At 39.3% G+C, this 22,952-nt stretch overlaps 1 protein-coding gene across 1 annotated transcript; it reads left to right on the top strand.

The window, feature by feature from the left end:
- Positions 1-8,743: 8,743 nt before the first annotated feature.
- On the top strand, positions 8,744-21,629 carry LOC119889869 (adhesion G-protein coupled receptor G2-like). The gene is made up of 14 exons (XM_038700766.1): positions 8,744-8,842; positions 9,099-9,220; positions 10,057-10,153; positions 10,404-10,545; positions 11,257-11,376; positions 12,883-13,005; positions 13,139-13,184; positions 13,328-13,422; positions 13,812-13,927; positions 14,261-14,529; positions 14,648-14,744; positions 17,249-17,378; positions 18,791-18,947; positions 21,483-21,629. The coding sequence occupies exons 1-14, from the start codon at positions 8,835-8,837 to the stop codon at positions 21,572-21,574; spliced, it is 1,614 nt and encodes a 537-aa protein (XP_038556694.1). The 5' UTR covers positions 8,744-8,834; the 3' UTR covers positions 21,575-21,629.
- Positions 21,630-22,952: the final 1,323 nt, after the last annotated feature.

Genomic DNA, 22,952 nt, shown 5'->3' with positions numbered 1-22,952 from the left:
TAAAATTAAACTAAATGAGTAACTTCCCATTTTATTCACAGGCTTCGAAATGCCTTCATTTGGGAAACAAAAATGTGCTTGAATATGTTTGGAGTTGAGGAGCTCCGCAAGTGGCTGCGGGGGAAGCCTGCGCCAACCCGCGGGAGGAGCGTGTGAGGCCGGCGAGCCGCCCGCTCACAGTACGTCGCTGCGGTTGTGTGTGGCGTTGCTAAGACGACGACTATCTCTGGGTACTATCTGCAATGGAAAACGGAGCAGGGCCGAGTAGAGTCGAGTCTATCGATTTGCGCTATGGTAGCATTTTTCGGCAAGGCAGCATAGATCGTCAGAACACCGGCAACAGTTCAATGTTTAGTCCTAAAAGGCGATGCAACTCCGACTCTGTTTGGGCCTGGAAATTCACAATCACAACCTGTAAGTAGGCTTTATTGGTTGTGAATTATATTTAGAATAAACAATGTAACTTCACAGACTGTTCAAGTGTGGAGTTGTTGTAAACGTTGGCTAACACAGCTAAAATTATAACTATAATGCTAATATTACACCCGATGTGAAAACTACTGAGCAAACGTTCAAATTGTTTAGCTAATTTTTATGTAAAATTGAGTTGAAATAGGGTGATTTTTGTAGTGGTTTATGGTAAGATGTGGAACAATGATGTTGTGTGGTTGTGGACTGGAATAACTTATACCATCAGTCTGAAGCGGCTTTGATTTGTATCACACTACCTTGTTTCTTATGACCCGCCCTTCTCTGCTTCTGATTGGCTAGAAGTCCTTACCTGGGAACTGCGCATGTGCAACTCCCAACAAAGATTTTGTACAAGTAAGATTCATCACTCTGTAGCTCAAGAGCGGAGCGTACAACACACAGGGTGAAAAGAGGAACTGCAGCAATGTGCAGTATGACAAAAAATATGGTGTTTTTTGAAAATTAAACCATGTAAACTTGTTCTGGTTCAACCCCTAATTAAGATTTTGAACCTGAAAATGACCATAATACTACCTCTTTAAGATATACAAACACTGACAAGGGAAACACATTCATTCTCTCTGTGATTATGGACCATCGCCAAAACTGCCTGCCAACAATGATATCTGGCCCGCTGCCAGATTATGGTGCTTTGATAGAGGCAATAAATATAAATAGATACTTTGATAGCGGTGCTGAAATAGCTCTCAGTCATGACAGCAACAGTTACTCTCATAATCACTTCCTCTTTATTTTTTATCTGCAAAATAAAAACATGAGAAGACTCGAACACTATTTCATCTGTGTCACCGTTCAAAACACACTTGTAAAGACAGGCTGCTACAGATCAGACCACAACCTTTAGTAGCTCACCTAGAGTCCACTCACAAGCCTGTTGTGAAGCAACAATGGCCATAAGAAGGACTGTAAAGGTTAGGTTCATCATAAGTCTAAGAAGTTTTTTGTGACCTCTAAGCATTGGTGTGCTTCAGGCACAAGTTCATAGGCACGTAAGATAGACGTTTTGATAGTTTCATAATCTCAGCTCGCTTCTACAGGGAGCACGGCCATGGCATTCTGAGCTTTACCATGCATTTTATTCTGAAGTACAAGCGTCCATACTTCAGGTGGCCATTGTAAAGCAGCCGCAATCCTTTCAAATACACTGAAATAAGAGTCAACTTCACTCTCTGAAATGCAGGTACCAAAGCCACATGCTTACTAATATCAAACATTAGCCAAGCCTAGCCAAGACTTTTAGCCACGCCTCGATATGGCCAATACTATTCTGTGGGGATGGATCATACTTCCCAGCAAACATGAGATGTCTGCTAGACGTGCAGATCATGTCTATATATCGTCGGTCGATCCAAGACCATATCTGTCTGTATGACGTGCAAATCATGTTCAATATGATTATGATACTTATTAGACGTAGGCATGCAGTTCAAAATTTGAACGTTTAGCTAGGAAATTTTTTGGGCGTCGGTGGACGTGCAAGACAGGTGCAGGTGAAAATTTTAAATTAAACAAAGAATGTATAATTCATTAGCAGCATATTTATTATTATTGGAGTGGGAAAGATAAAGCGAGTGACTGTTTGGTGTACTAAAAGCAAGCTGAATGAAATATTGTCGCTATCTAACAAGTAGGAAATAATTGCACAAGCTTTGTGCACGACATCACCTTCTCTCAAACACAGTAGGCCTATCTGCATAAATGTAAACTAGATGTTATACAGCCACTGGTACTGTAGGTGGCGGTATATGCACCCTCGCCAAAAACAGACGAAGAAGACGACTCATGAGGATCTTTTAAACAGACCCACAGACCTTTGCAACAAAAACAAACTCACTGCTAGCTGAACTGAAGTAAGAAAAGTTAAGTTATGTTTATGAATTTGCTTAGTGTCTGCTTTTTTTGTAAACCAACTGTAAACTCCTGTTCAGTCACATCCCCTGCATTCGTAAGATTCTTCCAGAGCTTTTCGCTTAATTTGATAAATAATTGCTCCTTTAAAAGAATTTAGGTTAAAGTGTTGTTGGCCAATTTCTTAACATTTTAAATGCACATTTTCCTCGTCAAACTAACTTGTGTAGGTGTCTGTATTTTACAGATGTCTTTCTTAAGAGCATGGCAAAAAGAGAACAAACAGAAATGGATCATCTTCTGCAAGATTCGGACAGGGGAAAAACACTGAGCTGCAGCACACAGCTCTCCTCTCCCTTCCAAACTCTAGCTACCCTCCAGGCAGTCAGTGGATATAAAGTTGCTACTGTGATGTAGAGACAGAGCTCAGTTAAAACTTTATGGATAAAAGATACTTTTGTTACAGATTAATAACTCACCACTCTGAAACTCTTGATCCAGTCTATGTTGCCAAGCTGAGGGCTGTTTCACAAAACCAAGATAGCTGATTAAACCGGGATTTTCCAGATATCTTGGCTGAATTAAGTCTTGACTCGGTTTCACGAAAGCAGTAGCACATAAGTTACCATGGCGATTTATTCTGTGCCGCTAGCCTTCTCCAGACCAGGCCAGCCTTAGTTAATCCTCGTGCCTTATCTGTTCAGTCAGCGGTCACGCTGATCAGAAACCAATGTGTTTTGCATATGTTTCATTTGCCTGTATTAAAATAGCAGTTTGTGTTTGTAAGGTTTCATAATTGGAGAAGACGCGTGCACAATACTTTGCACACAACGAGCATCAGTGAGTAGGTTTACGTGGAATGGAAGCACATGTAAAGAAAAATTATAAATAAAAGAAAAAGTAACTCGGGTACAGTAATAAACCAGCGTAAGAAAGTGTGGCAGCCAACAGTGGACCGACTGAATGTGTGAGTAGCTAAAAATATCACTGCTCTTAACTGAAACTGTCATAATTGTAATGTTATATTGAGCCTTAAAAGTGTATGGCACACGCACTATATAGAAGATACATATAGGCCTATATAATTTTCATTAGGTTTCATAATTGTATAATACTCCCAAATTACAACAAGGAAGAGGACACCACAATGTTTTTTGACCTGTTTTTTTTTCTCCCTGGGATCATCTGCCACAGCTTGGGAGAGAAAACAATGATTAATACATTATGCTACAGTCATGCTTAAACTGTGCTTTGCAATGATCACCTCTCTTTGTAGTTGCTGGATTTCCAATTTCCTCACTGCTTCTTTTTATTTCCATATCTAGGTCCAACAGGTCCCTGTTTTTTATTTAGTTATTTTTTTCAAGTGTGTGCAGTTCAGACATCTGACAGTTTGTAAAACACATATCAATTAGCACAGCAGGAATTGTTCACGTGTGGGTGTCCTTCAGGTAATACTAATACATTGCCAGACTGGCTGTCAGACTGTAGGACTACAGCCTCAGGGTCAAGTTACAGAAATCATATAGTATTTTCTATGAGCACCACATCACTGACTTATTATCTATTATCCATATTGCCTAAACAAGTACACCATTTTCACACAATATATATATATATATATACACACACACACACACACATACATACACCATACTAAGAGGAAAAGAAATACTTGTTGTGAATTGCAGCTATATAAATAAAATTTAATTGAACAGATAGTATGTTGATTAGTGGTTGTAATTAATACATTTGCTGAGTGACATATTAACGTCCACTGCTCACTTTTAAGGTCTGACATAACGTTACCATTCATGGTAACATTATAATTAGCACAGTTTCAGTTAGGAGCAGTGATACTTTTAGCTACTTAGTTATTAAGTCGGTCCTCTATTGTCTGCCAAGCTTTTTCTCGCTGTTTTAATACTGTGGCTGTGTTTCTTTCTTTCTTTTTTTTAATATTATGTGCATTTTTACATCATAAACCTTCTTTACACAAAGTGAGTAACAGCCACTAGCTTCTTTAATTATTCACCTTTGTAATAATTACCTTATTTATTTGTCCGTTATAATCTTCAACTTTATTTATTAATTACTTATTTTTTAAATGTATATGTGTTTTAATATTTTTGTCAGTGTTATTCTTCCGTTGCATTTTCTACCCTATTTATTTTCACCCATGGTATTTATTTCTGCCTGTCCTTTTTACATTTCTCTATGCATTTCTGCCTCATTATGCAAATGAGGAGGGGCTGTGTCTCAAGGGGTGAACTTCTCTCCTATTGTCTTCAAACAGAGTTGCTAAACACCTCAGCGCACTGAAGGAAGCCATCTGACTGTGTCAGGAGCAAGCTTGTTGATGTGTGCAGGTAGAGAAGGCCTAGAGCTCTCCCGTCTGACTGATCCACCAATAGGAGAGAAGTTCATCCCTTGAGACACAGTCCCTCCTCATTTGAATAATGAGGCAGAAATGTATAGAGAAATGTAAAAAGGACAGGCAGAAATAAATACCATGGGTGAAAATAAATAGGGTAGAAAATGCAACGGAAGAATAACACTGACAAAAATAATAAAACACACATAAATACATTTAAAAAAGAAGTAATAAATAAAGTTTAAGATTATAAGGGACAATAAATAAATAAGGAAATTATTACAAAGGTGAATAATTAAAGAAGCTAGATATATACATTTATATCTCCTTGTATAATTTAATTACTGCTGGCATTTATTTATTTACTTTTATTTTTTTGTGCATTTAATCAGATGCTTATTTATTTATTGAGCATTTATTTATTTCTGTATTTATTTCTGAATGTGTCAGGATCAGTCCTCCATAGGTTTGACCTTTGTGAAACTGATAATGCCAGGATGCACTGATCACACTAAGTCAAGCCTAGCTTTATCTCTTATCCTGGATTTCTAAATTCTGCTTTTGTGAAACAGCCCTCTGGTCGGCAACATGTAGCCTACAGCTGAATCGAAGCTGTTTACTGGCTTCTCACTGACCCGCCCTTCTCTGCTTCTGATTGGCTAGTACTCCTTAACTAGAAACTGCGCATGTGCAACTCCCAACAAAGATAATTTAGAGACAAGATGTATCACTCCATAGCAAAAACAAAGCGTTCAACACACGGGGTGAAAAAAGGAGCTGAAGCAATGTGCAGTATGAAAAAAAAGGGTGTTTTTTAAAAATCAAACCATGTAAACCTGTTCTGGTAAAACCCTAAACCCTAAATAAGATTTTGAACATGAAAATGAGCATAATACTAACTCTTTAAAAATAGTTTTGGCAGTGACATTGCCCCCGGGCACTCCTTACAGTTTTGACTTTAACACTGATGTGGAATATGGGTCTACAGACTCAGAAAAAGAACTAAACGATCAAGTTGAAGTGAATGTGACAGTGGACCAAAAAATGGAGACAGAGATGTTTCAGGCTCTGAAAATCCAGCCTAGTCTGCTGTTTTTGTTTAAGAATCAATCATGTTAAATGACATGCAAACCTAAAGAGAGCTTGAGGTTCTACATGCAGGCACAGCGACGGGTCCAGGGACAGGCATGGTGAGTTGTCCAGAGGTTGCAAGTATTCAGTAAGCATGCACCAGGGAGAAAGGAGGAGGTGGACACAGGAAGAATAAAGAATTTTCAAAAAACTTTTAATTTTCATTTTATATAAATTGTGACTGAGTCCTATGTGTTGTGAAGGGTCTTTTCTAGGTGGAGGAGTAAAATAGAACTTTTTTACATAATTTTTTAACACACAGTCTAAGGAGCACATTCATCCCCTCACAGGTCGAACAGTCTGGCCAGATGGGGCTGCTCCATTACTCTGGCTGGCTAGAGTGGACGTCACAAAGGCAGGCACACACACACATACATACAAGGCTTAACTCTGTAGAGTTAATGGAAATGCAATTTAATTAAATAAAAGTTTTAAATTAATATAGTGTGAGACTGTGGTCAGTCAGTCATGTCAGTATAAATGACATAAAATGAGTCTGCAATTGACGTTGAGAATACGTCCACAGCGTTTAAAAGACGTCTTTTAGAGGTATCTTTGCTCAGTGGGTTGGGCAGAGTAAACAGGGTTTCACTCACTCACCTGCCCGGTAGCCCACCCCAGAGACTGTGGGTGTCTCAGTGGACCACTCTCTTCTTCTGCTGAGGAGCTGGGAGGAGACACAGACTCCAACTGCTGTCCCAGAGTAAGCACACACTGTTCCGCTATTCTCAATGTGCCGGATCAGTGTGGTGGTAACATCACCATGTGTGCTGCCATCTCCTAGAATGGGGTCCTCCACCGCCACATTTGTCCTTACAACACGGCCCACATACTCACATTTTTAGGCAGACTACATGACATCACAGCTGAAAACCAAATGGATCAGATACTGATGAGATACATTATCATCTGGGAAGATGTATCTTTCCACCAATCTGCTCTGGTCCAAAACTGGTTTCATCAGAATCAGCATGGTGGTGGAAGGTTTATGACCTCCAGCCCTATATCACGATGCCCCTCATTCAAGCTATGAAGGATGCTGCGACCAAATGCATGCACCATCTGTGGATTCGGCAATCAAGACGATACCTCCCTCGCTGTCTGGCGAGAGAGGACATAGCCTGCGATGTGGACGAAGTGCTATGGCCAGATCCAGCCAGGCGAAGAGATAATTAGGTTTTGTTTTTGTACTGCACAGTACTGTACTTCATGCTTTCTTTTTTTGTTACCCCAATGGTTTTGCTGAAAAATACATATCAGTCTGCAGTATTGTGTGTGCTGTGACTGGTGAATATATCCAAAACTCTAACAATACTGTATTCCTGAAAAGTCAAATCCATACTATTTCATTTGAAAAGCAGACATTTAAACATTTAAATGTGCTTTAGATTGAGCATAGCAGTGTTTAAGTGGTTCAAACTGGAAGACAACGAGGGGCTTGTTGCAGATTGATAAGCGTTTTCAGTAACGTTAGCGAATAGCTTTACGCCCCTAGCCCGTCATGAAGAGTGAGCAGTGAGTGAACACTGCAGCCGGACTGGGACCAAACCCAACACAGCCTCCCAGACCGACAGATGCCAGTTTGACAACAGGGAATACAGGACCGAGGTGGCTTTCTTGCCAGGTTTGGCTCTTCGCACCCCGGGGATGACTCAGCTAATAGGGCAGCTACCAAGCTAACTAGCCACAGAATCAGACAGATCAGTTAGCGGTTTAGCAAAAAGTAAATGTATCTGTTCATCAATAAACTCTGTTTATCACCTCGGTACTATATTCCCTGTTGGTCTCTGCATTTGGTCTCGTTCATGCTGTGTTCTCTGGGAGGCTGCTGAGCCCAATTTTGTTGCCCGCTCGCTCAGCTCCGGTTCTGGTGACGTTATCCTGGCCTGAAAACCTCCCGTGCTTGAGAAGCGTTGTAACGTTAAACACAATTCACTCCCCAGGTGCGCCGAGCTCCCAGTCCGGGCTGAGTCAGCTATGACCACTAGGCTAACTGAGCTAATTATATAACAGCAACTAATTAGTCGAGTTTAGCGGATACTTTAGCAACAAATAGCACTTTTTGTTCACCAACAAACTCTGTAAATCACAGAGAGTTGAGGCAGAGCAGCCGGGGGACACGGGGAACATTAATATTAATTTTATGACGTTTAACAGTTTTAGTGTTGCCTTTGTAGACAGTGGAGGACGCAGGTATTTGAAAAGGCAGATTGTGGAGACATTTGCATTGAATGTCACAACAAAGTGATCTGATATGAGTAAGAATTGCATGATTTGCAGATCCATGATTTGCAGATCCATGATTTGCAAATTTGTTGGTCAAGCTCAAAGGAGAGATGTAGTTCAATTTGCCTGTGTAATACATTTTTGCTATTATTCCTTCAGCCTTTGTTTGAACTTGCATGCTTGTAATAAAAGGAAATGTACACACATATGGAGAGATGTCAGAGCGAGGGGGTTGCCACTCAGTGCGGAGCCATGAGCAGTGGGGGGTTCAGGGGTTTGCTAAAGGCCACCTTCGGTAGTGCCCAGGAGGTGAACCTCTCCAGCTGCCAGTCCATACTCCGTATCTCTGTTCTGAGGTGGACTCGAACGGGCAATTTTCCAGATTCCATCCAAGTCCTTATGGACTGAGCTACTGCCGCCCCAAAGTATTACTGACAATATTAATATTACAATTAACTGTTGTGAAGTTCAGGATTAAAACTTCCCAAACAAAACCATGATTTAGTGCTAAATGCGTATACAGAATTTATGTGTAGTCTCAACTGAGTATAATATTTACAGTACAGGTACAGTAAACACTTATTTTTAGCTTTTTGTCTGTTGCATCTTCCTCTTTTGTCTCACGGTATCATTTACATGTTATTTGTTTTTCAACTTCCTATGCAGCTCCTCGTTTTCAGCAGGTTCCTCACTTGCTTTGGTCCTGGTGTCACATCAGTTGTATTCTCTTCAGACAAATTCATTTCTACAGGGACTCAGAAACATGAAATGGTAGGCTATGTTTCTTGTTTTTGTCTTTAGGTCGAACCACCTAAATTTGCTATCAATATTGATGCTGATATTAGGCCTGTGGAATGTCTATTGATTATTTAATGAAGTGCATAGGAATTACTTGCATAAACATAATTGCTGTTGTAGTCCTAGTTAAGATCAATAAATGTGATTGGGTGATTGGGTTTGGACTTAATTATGTGACAGTCTGGAAGGCTTATATAGCATACTTTTTTCCTTACTTTTAACTTCACAGGATGACGTGGTGGCTACTCTGTTGGCTGTTCCAGTCTTTTGACATAAATCAAACTAAACCGGAACAAAGCATTGGCGAGTGTTGTGAGTCAAACCAGCAGTCCCCCAGGCCCAAACAAAGTCGTAAGTGGATATCAGCACAGAGTGGAAGATATTTTGTTACAAAACAGTAGGTTGATAAAAAAAAATATCTGCACATTTGGTGGTTTTGCAACAACAGGAACACCTGGAAGCCGATTGGCATGAAATCTGTAACACAGCCTCAGAGGTGCATGGGAAAGTACTGGCCCAAGTTTCATCAAAGAGACCCATGTGGAGATTTCACTTCCCGTTTAATTGTAAACCACAGGAAGTTGTTACTTTATAACATTTTTTGATTATCAAAATTATTTTAATATCTCTGGATCATGAGGTTAGGCTGATTCTATTTGCAAAGTATTGTGCAGATTGGTCTCTCTGTCTAGGAGGAGTTTGAAAAATATTATGTTTCACATTTTTTATGATTTTGTGAAGATGTAATAGGAATATACAAGATATGCAAAACCTTATTAACAGTTCATTTTTAATTTCTAACTGACAACAATCCAACAATGTAGCAACACAAAGGCGGCTGTTTACGGTCTGTTGTTTACGGTTCAACCTGCAGTATGACTTATACTTACGGAAGGATAAAAAGGGGAAAAAAAAATAATAATATGAATCTGACCGATTACAATAGGCTTCCCAGCATTCTGGTACTGGGATCCAAGCTGTTTGCATGTGTGGCCCCCAGCCCCCACGGGCTTGGACCCCTAATAAAAGGGTTGTATCAGTGTAAAAATCACAGTAGAAACTGTAATGTGTTAATAAGAAGAACAAAAGCTGAGATTCTTTACTAAATGTTTTTTGGTAATGTACTATTTGTGTATACATTGAATATCAATAAATCATTCAACACTAATGATGAATTGCAATTTCAGATGCCCAATTTTGTACGGTTGAAGTAAACAACATTTTCAATCAAAAACAGACTAAAAAAGGCTATCACAACAAGGGAAAAGACAATGACACTATCAGGTAAACATTTTAATTCTATATCAAATAATTAATTTGATTTTTATGTTCGTGGGAGCATCTATGTTTGTGTGTGAGTAATTCCACCTGAAACATGATAGTAAAAACAAGGACAATATAAAGAATTTGCTGAGGGTTGAGGTTGAAATCAAATTAAATTAAGGCATTCTGTGGTCCAGAATGAATGATAAGTTTTAAGGAAAATAACTGTTATTCAGTAACATGTATGTTTAAAATTGTGCTTTTCAATAAGAGCTGTGAAGTGCCTAGAACAAGTTCTAGAGGAAACAGAGGTGAATGAGACTGCGCTCATTTCTGCTGGCCATTTGGTGGCCCTCCTGCACAAACCCCAAAGACCCTTCAGAGGCCTCAACATACACGCTAGTAAGAGTAAGGTATGGATATATTTAATCTTAATTAGATTTTATAATCTGAATCACAATGACATTTGTAACTTGCTGGTAGATTTTTAGCCTCTCTAGCATCTTGGTTCTGGGGATGGCAATGTCCACCAATTTGGTCCAGTATGAAATCTTGATAATTACTGCATGGGTTCCTGTGACATTTTGTACAGACATTCATGCTTCCCAGATAATTCTTTGCAACAAATTAATGCATTTAAATGTTTATCCATTCTGCATGCCTATGAGGAATTTGTAGTAAAATGCCGGCTGCCAGGGCAACACTACCTACAAGAACTCTTCACCAGTTTGTTTTTTATAGTGTTGAGTATGTCTGAATTACCCATCCAAAAGGATGGCATTACATTATGTGTGTTTTTTTAATGGTAATTACTAGATCCCTCAAAGGAAAAATGCTCTTCTCTGCTTTGACCCTCCACAGGAACGTCAGTGTCAGCTGCAGAACATTACTCCAGATTGGTAGCGACTGATCTCAAAGTTATTTTAGCAAGCAGAATGTTCCAGCTCAGGCCTTCTGAATAAACATTAACCTGTGTTCAGTCAGCCTTGTTTGCAAATGTAAATTATTTCACTGTTGTTGATGTTAGATAGAAATCTAGCTGAGAGGATTGCATTATTCTGTTGCAGGTATTATTTACATGTAACACTTCTCTTGCTGTATTTGGCTCTGTTCCTCTGATATAGGCAATGTTAGACAAGACTTTCACCAACAGCACAGTGAGCGTTCAACTGCCGGGAGAGTTGAATGTTGGATGGAACAACACGATTGTGTTCTGCATGATTACCTCACCTGAAACTAATTGGGTCAGAGACTATACTTTTTTATGTAAAATTTGGGAAGAAAATAATCCAAAGCGCTATAATCCAAAAGAATATATATTCTTTGTGCACATTTAAATTGTAAACTTAAATTAAAAGACCACTCTTAGTTTTTCATGTTTTAGACCAATTAAGATTTTAGCCGACCCAGCCTGGGTCTTATTTTTAGTTAGTTTTATTTAGTTTACTTTTTGCCAGTGGTTATGAAACAATATTATTCACTAGCTTGATTACAGAGACTCTGTTCTGAGCTTTTATTGCCGTTTGGCCTCCCATTCAAAATTTTCTAGAAATGCTCCTGAGTCTGACCACTAGAATATAGCTTGTATAGCACTATACATTTAAAGTAATCAGATTATTTATTTATTTTAGGTGAAAACCAAAATGGTCATAGTGCTTTTCACAGCTATTCCTGACTTCGACCTGCAGTTTTTCCCTTGGTTGGGTGAATTCTGATAATTGGGTTGAACAGGTGTTTTTTAGAAAGATACCTGGTCTCATGCCTTAGACACATCTGTAATCAAGCTAGTGAGTAAAATGTTATCACAAAACATTATTTATACAATTATGCATTCTGGGCAGCCATTGGTTTCCATTCATTTCAGCTTTAATGTTAATATCAACTTGCAGAGACAGCGGGTAGTTCACAGTGAACATGTCCTTTTGTCTTTACAGGTATGAAACCAGAGAGGTCCAGTTTAGTATTTAGTAGCAGTTTTGCCATTTTAACTTTAAATTCCCATGCTTTGTTTTTTGTGGTTAAAGGAGAAATCCACCCTATTGCACTTTTATGAATGATTTTGTTATCAGAATAAAGCTTCTCTCTAATGGCTGCATTATTTAGTAAATGGAGTAGGTGTGCCTAATGAAGGAAGGGCCGGGTTAGTAAAAAGAGGAACACTTTGAAATACTTCAAATCTGGCTTCATAACCACTGGAGGACATTGTCAAGCTAAGAGAGAAACAAAGGGCAACGGTTCGTTCATTTCAAAATGCTGATAATATGAGCCACACTGTTATTAAATTTCATTATTTTAATTTAATTAAATTGTATTAAACAGGTTGATTTACTAAAACTTGTATACATTGCATTTCTGGGAACACCTTCTCTGTAATCTGCCTCACTGTCAGAAAGTGAAGTTTGTTCAAATGTTCAGCAGTCACACAGGCAGAACTCTTTCACAAAAGAGGAAGAGATTTCCATTTCTAAAAACATTTACTATTTACTAAAAACAATATCCTCAAATGCAGTTGGTGCAGCAAGGCTCTTCCCCCATTGCTTTCTGGGGTAACATGCTTTATAAGTTTATAACAGTTCTCAAGAAGGACAGAAATGTAAATAACTGATAACATTAAACAGTGTAACAGGATCTCTGGGTGGCTTTCTTCTTTAAACACTGTAAAGTTACTTCAGGATAGTGATCACATTTTACACAATAACTGTCTTGGGTAAACTGTCAAACTAATTGATTGACTGTATGTTGTACTGTAGACCACATGGGGAGCCTCAGATCTGTATGAGGGCAGACTGGTTGGACTGAGTGTGCGCGGCAAGAACATTACAGGACTACAGGAGCGCGTCAACATCACCATGACTCTTACTATGGGCATAAATGTAACTACATCTTTATTCCACAAATCATTTACCACTATTTTAAACTTGTATTATTTACCCGACAAAACTCAGGCAAAATCATAATACATATCATATAAACCTAATTTAATCCTGCTACATTGTTGTGTCGCAGGAGACCCAAAAACCCACTTGTGAGTTCTTCAATTTTACAATAAGAAGTGAGTAACTAGTCATCACATCTGTCACTATGTCTTTAAGATGATTAGTTGGGTTCAACAGTGAGTTGATGTAATTAAAAATTTACACAATAATTAGTGTAATGGATCTGTCTGTCTGTACGTCTGTTTGTTTGACTTACCAGACTTCAGCAGTAATGGCTGTCTTACCCTGTGGGAACGTGATGAAAGTCAAATCACCTGCTCCTGTGACCACCTCACATACTTTGGTGTGCTCCTGGTAAATGTATATTGAATTATAGAGACAATAACAACAAGAAAGTGATCAGTTTATTGAGAATATTCAGTAGAAGAGTTTCTGAAATGGTTGTGTGCTGCTTTGTTTAATATGTTAGCATCCATAAAGAAATAATAGGAAATGTTTATCGTAAAATACAGTACAATTATTATCAGCACTGAAGCTGTGAAGAGTGGAGCTAAATTTTAAACTACATTATATGAATTTGGTAACTTTAATTAACTATGCACCCTAATTGTTCATACGTGTATATTTTGTAAATCCTAATCTGCTTCACCAGTAATTATACAGTATTTAGTGTAGCAAATAAATACAATGAGGTAAAACCACAGCATTTCCTGTAAAATGTAATCTTTGTACCTTCTCCACAGGTAGATGCTATCCTCCCTCCTACTGACCTGAAGATTCTGACACTCATCACTCAGATTGGCTGTAGTCTTTCTCTTTTTGCCCTGGTCATCACTGTTCTGCTCTTCATCTCGAACAGGTAATTTATTCATTTACACGCTCCGGTATGCAGTACCGGCACCTCAACATTTTACTCTTTGGTGTACCGGGACATTTTCTTGCATTTTTGAAAGTTTTTGTTAAAAAAGTTCTGAAAAACAGCCACAAGAAATGGTAAATAACAAATGAAACAATGCACAATAAGAAAACATGCAATGCAATTGAAATATAGAAGAAACAAATGTGCATTGTCCAAAAACTGATTAAAGCCGATTACTGCAGTACCGGCACCTATTGTTTTCCACTTCAAGCACTGCTGGTGACATACGTACTAGGAACACTCACCACAGATCAGTTCTCCGCTGTCTGACAGAAAGATCAGAGCAGATGTCTCTATGAGGGTCCACATCAACCTCACCATTGCCCTGATTCTCCTCAACCTGCACTTCCTCCCAAGTCAGTCGGTGGCAGCACAGTCCTCCTCTGGGCTTTGCATTTACATGGCCCTTGCTCTTCACTATTCCCTGCTGGCCACTTTCAGCTGGATGGCCCTGGAAGGGTTCCACATCTACCTTCTCCTTGTCAGAGTCTTCAACATCTATGTCAGGAGATACTTGCTCAAACTCAGCTTGGTGGGATGGGGTGAGTAGAGTCGCCATGGCCATGGAACTACAAGTTGCTAGCATCAGTCATCAAACTTTGGAGTAATTGAACCCTTTAAGTTAAAGGTTCAGATATTTGATAAATCCTTGTGTTCCAGGTATCCCTGCAGTCATCGTGTCCCTGGTGGTGATCATAGACAGAGGCACGTATGGACGTGTCTTTCTGGACTTGTCTAACTCCAACAGCAATGCAATGTAAGGATGAAGCAGGAACACATTTGCAAACATCTATTTCAATTTCAATTCAGTTTCATTTTATTTATATAGCGCCAAATCACAACAACAGTTATCTCAAAGCGCTTTTCATAAAAGAGCAGGTCTAGACCATACTATGTGATGTAATTTACAGAAGCCCAACAATTCCCACCAAGAGCAAGCACTAGGCGACAGAGGCAAGGAACTTCCTTTTAAGAGGCAGAAACCTCGAGCAGAAACATGGCTCAGGGTGTGCGGCCATCTGCCTCGACCAGTTGGGGGTGAAGGAGGGAGAGAGAGAGAGAGAGCAAGAGAGAGGGCAAGAGAGGAACAGAGAGAAAGAGAGAGAGGGATGGAAGGAGAGAGAGGGGAGGGAGGCAGGGAATTGCAGTAATCCAGCCTAGAAGTAACAAATGCATGGACTAGTTTTTCTTCATCCTTTTTAGACAGGATATTACTGATTTTCGCATTATTACGTAGGTGAAAAAAGGCGGTCCTTGAAATTTGCTTAATGTGAGACTTAAAACAACATGTCCTGATAACTCCAAGATTCTTCACAGTGGTGCTGGAGGTCAGGGCGATGCCATCAAGGGAAACTATATCTTTAGATAATGCGTCACGGAGGTGCTTGGGCCACAGAATAATAACTTCAGTTTTATCTGAGTTTAACATTAGAAAATTACAGGTCATCCAGGTTTTAACATCCTGAAGGCACATTTGAAGTTTAGTTAACTGATTAGTTTAATCTGGCTTGATCGATAGATATAACTGAGTATCATCTGCATAACAATGAAAGTTTATGGAATATTTCCTGATAATATTGCCTAAAGGAAGCATATATAAAGTGAAGAGGAGTGGTCCACCAGGTTGATGGTTTAAATGAAGACATTATTGAAGTTAGTAGGTAAAGACTGAGGGAAGCAAAGCAGTCTAAACATATATCTGGTTTTACAGTTGTTTCTAAGGTTCCTGAGTTTAGAGATAAGTCGGTGCCAGTTGAGGCAGGTCATAGTGAATTTTGTTTCTAATAGTTAGAATTTTATAATTAAAGAAGCTCATGAAGTCGTAACTACTGAGAACTATGGGAATACTTGGCTCAATAGATCTGTGACTCTCTGTCAGCCTGGCTACAGTGCTGAAAAGAAACCTGGGGTTGTTCCTATTTTTCTCTATTAATGACGAGTAGTACGCTGCTCTGGCATTACGGAGGGCCTTCCTATAAGTTTTAAGACTATCTTGCGAAATTAAACGAGAATTTTCCAGTTTGGTGGAACGCCAATTCCTCTCAAGTTTCCGCGATATTTGCTTTAATTTGCGAGTTTCAGTATTATACCATGGAGCTAACCGTCTTTGTTTTATTATTTTCTTTTTTAGAGGGGCTACAGAGTCGAGTGTCATTCGCAGCGAGCCTGCAGCACTATCAACAAGATGATCGATTTGGGAGGGACTGAAATTAGCATAGGAGTCCTTTGTGACTTGATAATGAATATAGAGCTGATGGAATCGCATCCTTAAATTTAGCTACAGCACTATCAGACAGACGTCTTGTATAGAAATTATTGCCCAATGGCGTGTAGTTCAGCAATACAAACTCAAAAGTTATCAAACAGTGGTCGGACAAAGAGGGATTCTGTGGGAACACTATTAAATGTGTTCATTAAACACTCTGAGAGAAGCCAATGGAATCTAACAGAGAGATAAACGCAGAACTGAAGCTGTCATTCTCAACGTCCACATGAATATTAAAATCCCCTACAATAATAACTATGTCCGTTTTAAGAACTAAAGTTGACAAAAACTCTGCAAATTCAGATAAGAATTCAGATTACGGACCAGGTGCTCGGTACACTATAACGAAAAGAATTGGTTGCAGTGATTTCCAACTTGGGTGTGAAAGATTAAGAACAAGGCTTTCAAATGAGTTATAGTTTAGTTTAGGTTTAGAGCTGATTAGTAGGCTAGAGTCAAAGATAGCTGCAACTCCACCTCCTCTGCCTGTGCCTCGAGGAATGTGAGTATTAATATGACTGGGAGGGGTGGATTCATTTAGGCTAACATATTCTCCATCACCCAGCCAGGTTTCAGTAAGACAAAATAAATCAATATCATAATCTGATATTAGTTAATTTACTAGTACACCTTTAGAAGAGAGAGATCTAATGTTTAAGAGTCCATCTGCAATCTAGACTAATAATTAACTTAGTGCTTTTGCATGTGCATTAGAGTTTTTGTGTATTTGAAAGTTTTTGGAACTGGTACACAAACCCCACTCACAGTAATGACAGTTATCATAAAATATAAGAAGGAATATCTGGGATGTTCTGATATATTCGATTTTATAAGTTTTCATCTATTTCTGTTTTATAAGTTGATACACTGAATATCTTCCAGCTCTCGCAATACTTTTACTGTCTAAAGCTGAATTCCCATTTTGATAACCAAATTCATATTTGATTTTACAGAGAATGAGATTAAATCCTGATCTATACCACCTCTCTTTTTAGATGCTATATAGTCAATAACACAGTGAAGATGGTGACTACAGTGGGAGTGTTCTGCTTGGTGTTCGCCTTTAACATAATCATGTTAGGGGTGACAGTCCGACGTGTGGTGAGCTTCCGCCAGCGCAAAGAGGTTCGGATCCATGTGCACTCTCTGTATTCTACTCTTTTTTGTTTTTAAGTCTGGTGATATTCAACTGTATATACATATATAAAAATCCAACTCTATGTGTATGTGTATATATGTATGTATATGTGTGAATATGTATATATATGTGTGTGTGTCTGTGACCTACAACATGCTGTGACAAAAACTACAGTGGCCAGCTGTTTTAGAAATTTTCTTATTGTAAAGTTTAACTACATATCTGCAGCCCATTTGCCAATATTTGCGTCTTCCGTAGAAACAAATGGGCTTGAGTGCCATAGACATGGTAGGGAAGTGGGAAAGTATCGATAGACTGGCCGACTAACACGTTGTTTGTTTTGGTCCTTTCATTGGATTTGTTGACAATTAAATAATTGTATATTTACACTTGTATTTTTTTATCTTCGTCTGATATTTAAATGACTCCTGTCTGGTAAATGCGTTTAATATTTACTCATTCAAATCATAGCTGTGTCCTTTAAACGTAGAGTTTGTAGAGTAAGTAAAGTCTTATAAGGAACATATCCAAACTAAGATTGATGATGTCAAATTCGATAGAATTAGAGATGATCATCCATGCCTTCATATCCTCCCGTTCATGCATGAGTAATAAAGAACTCACTTGGCTCCAAGCTGTCCAGAACTCAGCTGCTAGACTCTTAACACATACAAGCAGAAGAGCGCACATTACTCCAGTCCTAGCCTCCCTTCACTGGCTGCCACTTCATTTTAGAATTCATTTTAAAATGTTGGTCCTTACTTTTAGAGCGTTACATGGTCAAACTCCCTCTTACATCTCCAACCTGTTACAGCAACATACTCCCCCCCATAACCTAAGGTCATTAGATCAGAGGCTGTTGGTAGTACCCCGTACCCACTTTAAGGCCAGAGGAGACCGGTCTTTCCAAGCAGCTGCACCCAGGTTGTGGAATGCACTCCCCAGTTCGTTACGCACCTGTGTTGTTTCTTTGAAAAAGCAGCTGAAGACTCTGTTATTCAAACAGGCGTTTGCTAAACATTAAGCTTGGTTTTAAAGTTGTCTGTCATATGTCAATGTGTTTCTGGTGTTTAGCTAGAACTGTATTTTGTTGTTTTATTTTGAAGCACCTTGTGATTTTATCTGTGAAAAGTGCTATATAAATAAATTTTACTTACTTACTTTTACTTATAGAAGGCACTAGAAATGATGACAACATATTGTGTAAGACTCCTGAGAGAACCATTTTAAACAAATTGAAGAAGATAAATCTGCTGCAACTCAGGAGCTGTTTTCAAGACTACAGTGTTGTCCTCAAAAGCAGTTTTGGAGTTTGCTGACTACCTACATTTCATTATTTCTAACTGTTGTGATTGTCTATGACCTGCTACTGTGTTGTTTTACATCTTTTGCAAGTCAGTTTGGGCAGAGTGACAGTGACAGAGCCAAGCGGGACATCTGTACCCTGCTGGGAGTCACCATTCTGCTTGGCATTACCTGGGGCCTGGTCTTCTTCTCATTTGGCTACCTGACCATTCCTGGCCTCTACGTCTTCTGCATCCTGAACTCACTGCAAGGTCTGCACAACCTCCACATTTTCAGCTCTATCCTGCAGTGATGTTACTGTAAATATGACGGGAAGGGTTGTGTATTTTTATATAGATATAAATACACTCACCAGACACTTTATTACATACACCTGTTCAATTGCTTGCTAACAAATAGCTAATCAGCCAATCACAGGGCAGCAACTCAAAGCATTTAGACAAGTAGACGTGGTCAAGACAACTTATATATAATATATATAAACAATAAGCCTCAGTTAAGCTGTGAATGTGCACACACGCACACACACACACACAACTCGACGATCAGTCGACTATAGGCCAGACTTGACAATTCTGATTCAACTTTGTAAATTCTTTGTCTGGGACTCCCCTAATACAGACACATCTCATAAAAATTAAGGAAAAACTTAAATTACGCATCAGATCTCGATGAACGAAATAGTTCTAAGTTTTGCCTTTCTTTCACCTGTTGCATGTGCTCAGTGTGAACCTGCTCTCATCTGTGAATAAAATATGGTGCCAATGGTCACACTGTCAATTCTGGTGTTCTCTGGCGAATGCCAATGAAGCTGCACGGTGAGCACAGATCCCACTAGAGGACTTTGGGCCCCCATGCCACCTTCATGGAGTCTGTTTCTAGTTTGGACAGAAACATGCACACCAGTAGCACCAGTGGAGGTAAATTTATAGGACTCTGGCAGTGCTCCTCCTGTGCCTCCTTGCACAAAGAAGCAGATACTGGTCCTGCAACTGGGTTGATGCCACTTTATGGAACTGTCCTGTCTTTGTTGTGTAACAGCCAGTGTCCTGGTATCTCCTCCATGCTCTTGAGACAAAGCAAACCTTCTTGCGATGGCACATATGGACGTGCGATCCTGGAGAAGCCAGACTACCTGTGCAAACTGAATGGGCTGCAGGTATTGCTTCATGGTACCAATAGTGACAAAGATACCAGCAAAAAACAAAACTAGAGAACAATCAATCAGGAAGAATGAGGAGAGAGCCATTGTCTGTGGCCACCACCTGCAAAACCATTCTCTTTTTGGGGGTTGTCTTGTTGTTTCCTTTCCAGTGCAGCTGTTGTCACTTTTATGTGCACCAAATCAAGTGACACTGATTCACACTTGCTTATGCTATTTATTGGACCTATTGATATCTGTGAAGATTCACTGACATGATGTTTTACTGTGATGATTAAGTGTTCCCTTATTTTTTCAGTATCAGTTTTATTTGCCAGGTATGTGTACACATGCGAGGAATTTGACTTTGAATTGTACATATCTCACACTGTGCTTACTCATACAATAATAATACAATAACACAATAATAAAATCACACACAGGCTACAATATAGAGAACACAAATATACACAATATAAACAGAAACAAAAACAATATAGACATATTGACAAATATTGCAGTGAGCAGAGTGCAAAGGATGCAGGAGTAAATTATTATTATCATTAATTATGTACATGTCAGAGGTGGATGTGATATGCAGGTATACATACACATGTATGCATACATGTACACATGTACACAGTGCGATGGAGCATATTGCAAGGATGCTGGAATAAATAAGTAAGTGTTTGAGGTAGGTGGGTGCACAGGAATTGTTCCTGACACTGAGTCAGAAGTCAGCTGTACATCAGAGCGATGGCTTGTTGGAAGAAACTGTTCCTGAGTCGGTTGGTTTTGGCGTACAGTGCTCTGTAGCGCCTACCAGAAGGGAGAAGCTGGAACAGGTTGTGTGAGGGGTGAGATGGATCTGCAGTGATGTTTCCTGCCCTGTTTCCTGCCCGTTTCCTGACTCCGGAAATGTATAAGTCCTGAATGGAGGGCAGGTTGGCACTGATGATCTTTTCTGCAGTCCTGACTGTCCATTGTAGTCTGCTCCTGTCCTTTGTAGTGGCAGATCCAAACTAGACAGTGATGGACATTGGTTGTGTAAACTGGATTAGCAGCTCCTTACGCAGGTTGAGCCTCCTGAGCTGGCGCAGGAAGTACATCCACTGCTGGGCCCTCTTGATGATGGTGTCAGTGTTGAGCTCCCACTTTGGGTCCTGGGATATAGTGGAACCAAGAAACCTGAAGGTTCTCACAGCAGACACAGGGCTGTTGGGGGGCAGTGTGGGGTGGCTCCTCTTGAAGTCCTTGATCATCTCCACAGTTTTGAGCATGTGTAGCTCCAGGTTGTTCTGATACAGATTTTGAGCAATGTATAGGCCTACATACTGTATATAAATGAATGGGGAACTTCATGGGCATTGGTTGCATATTTCAGCTTTGCAAAGTTACTTGTCTTGATGTGGAGAAATGTATCAGGGTACGGTCAGGATGGGGCACAATGGCGTGTAACTACTGAAAGCAGTAATAAACTATAAGCAACTTCCATCATCCAGAATAAATGGTGCATAATACATACTTTTTTGTTCAGTGTTGGCCTAACATATCATTTATCAGTGGCATTTGCATGATTAACATGATCCCAGTTTTCTGTACTCTCTCTAACACTCTTCCTGTGTCTTTCTCTGCTTTGACTCAGGTTTCTTCATCTTCCTGTGGTTTTTGATGTCTTTGAGAAAGACTGGAAACTCTGTAAAGACGAGTAGAGAAACACCTAGCACCAACAGCTAAGTCTTGTATCTGTGTATGTTGGGATGATTTATTATTGGATTTATTATATGGATTTGTTGACAATAAAATAATGTCAATTATCACTTGTATCTTTGTCTGATATTTAAAGGATTTGTCTGGTAAATTTTGTTTAATATTTACTCATTCAAGTCATAGTTGCGTCCTTCACGTGTAGAGTTTGTAAGTGACATCTTATATAAAGCACATAAAGTAAGACTCCTGAGAACACAATTTTCAACTTATTGAAGAAGATAAATCTACTGCCACTCAGGAGCTGTTTTCAATAAATTTCAATTTAAAGACCTTAATTTATACGTTAGGAACTTCATTCGTGCTGAGCCTCAGCATCAGTGGGTGTACGGTTCCACAAACACAGTGCAATGTAGCACACACACACTCACACACATTACTTAGAAGTATTAAACAGTTTTATGTAAATAAGTAAAGCTTTCAAAGTACAATAAATACATGATAAATAGGCAGTAAATATTAAAAAGATTGAGTTAAAATAGAGAAATAAAGAAATAAAATAAATCACAATCCTCACACACACGGACATACACATAGATGAATAAGTTAATCAACCATTCATGTTTCTAATGGACGTAGGCACAAAACTGGTCATAGCTGTGAGTGATCTGTATCTCTGGCCTGAGGGTAGAAGACTGTAGTGGCTTTGCAGTGTGTGAGTGGTGTCTGAGGCTATTTGTTTGTCTTATTCCTTTTAGTTTAGTCCTCCTGTTGTAAATACTGACAGGGGGTTCCTGCAAATGTCCGATTATTTTACTGCTCATTGTTGTGATTTTGTTTAGTGTGTTGCGATGCATGTTTGATAGTGATCCAAACCACACTGATATATTGAAGGTCATTACAGATTCAATGAAGCATTTTTAAAAAGCCATCAGGACTGACTGGTGAACTTGAAGTCTGCAGAGCTTCCTCAAGAAAAAGAGGCGCTGCTGACAATTGGAGAAAATGTTTTCACTGTTTGGTTGGAAGGTATGTTTGTGATCAATTATTGTCTCAAGGTATCTATATGATTCAGCCATTTCTATTGGCTGGTTGTTAACTAACAGAGTTCGGATGATGGAAACTTACTTATTAATCTTTGCGAAGTCAACAGTTCCTTTGATTTAGAGGGGTTGAGGTCAAGACAGTTCTGCTTGCACCACTCCGCTTGGAGCTTTTTTTTATCCCATCAGATGAGGTTGCACTGTGTTAAAAGCACTAGATAAATCCACAGACTAGTCTAATGAATGACCTGGGCTTTTAACGGTTGGAATTAATGCCATGTAGCAATGTTAGTACGCCCCCCAAAAGAGAATAAGCCTTTCATTACCAGAGATATTAATGCCACAGGCCGGTAGTCATTGGCGGG

This window comes from Micropterus salmoides, unplaced genomic scaffold, assembly GCF_014851395.1.
Source record: "Micropterus salmoides isolate LMB-PRFRI ecotype aquatic unplaced genomic scaffold, ASM1485139v1 Ms_hic_scaffold_6, whole genome shotgun sequence".
Classification (NCBI taxonomy): Eukaryota; Metazoa; Chordata; class Actinopteri; order Centrarchiformes; family Centrarchidae; genus Micropterus; species Micropterus salmoides.
This window is presented reverse-complemented; position numbering and strand designations above follow the sequence as displayed.

Excerpts from the sequence above, each read along its gene's own strand:
- LOC119889869 (XM_038700766.1), top strand. Across the intron at positions 10,154-10,403 it reads AAAGACAATGACACTATCAG|AGCTGTGAAGTGCCTAGAAC; the intron begins GTAAACATTTTA and ends CTTTTCAATAAG. Across the intron at positions 14,745-17,248 it reads AACTCCAACAGCAATGCAAT|ATGCTATATAGTCAATAACA; the intron begins GTAAGGATGAAG and ends CTCTCTTTTTAG.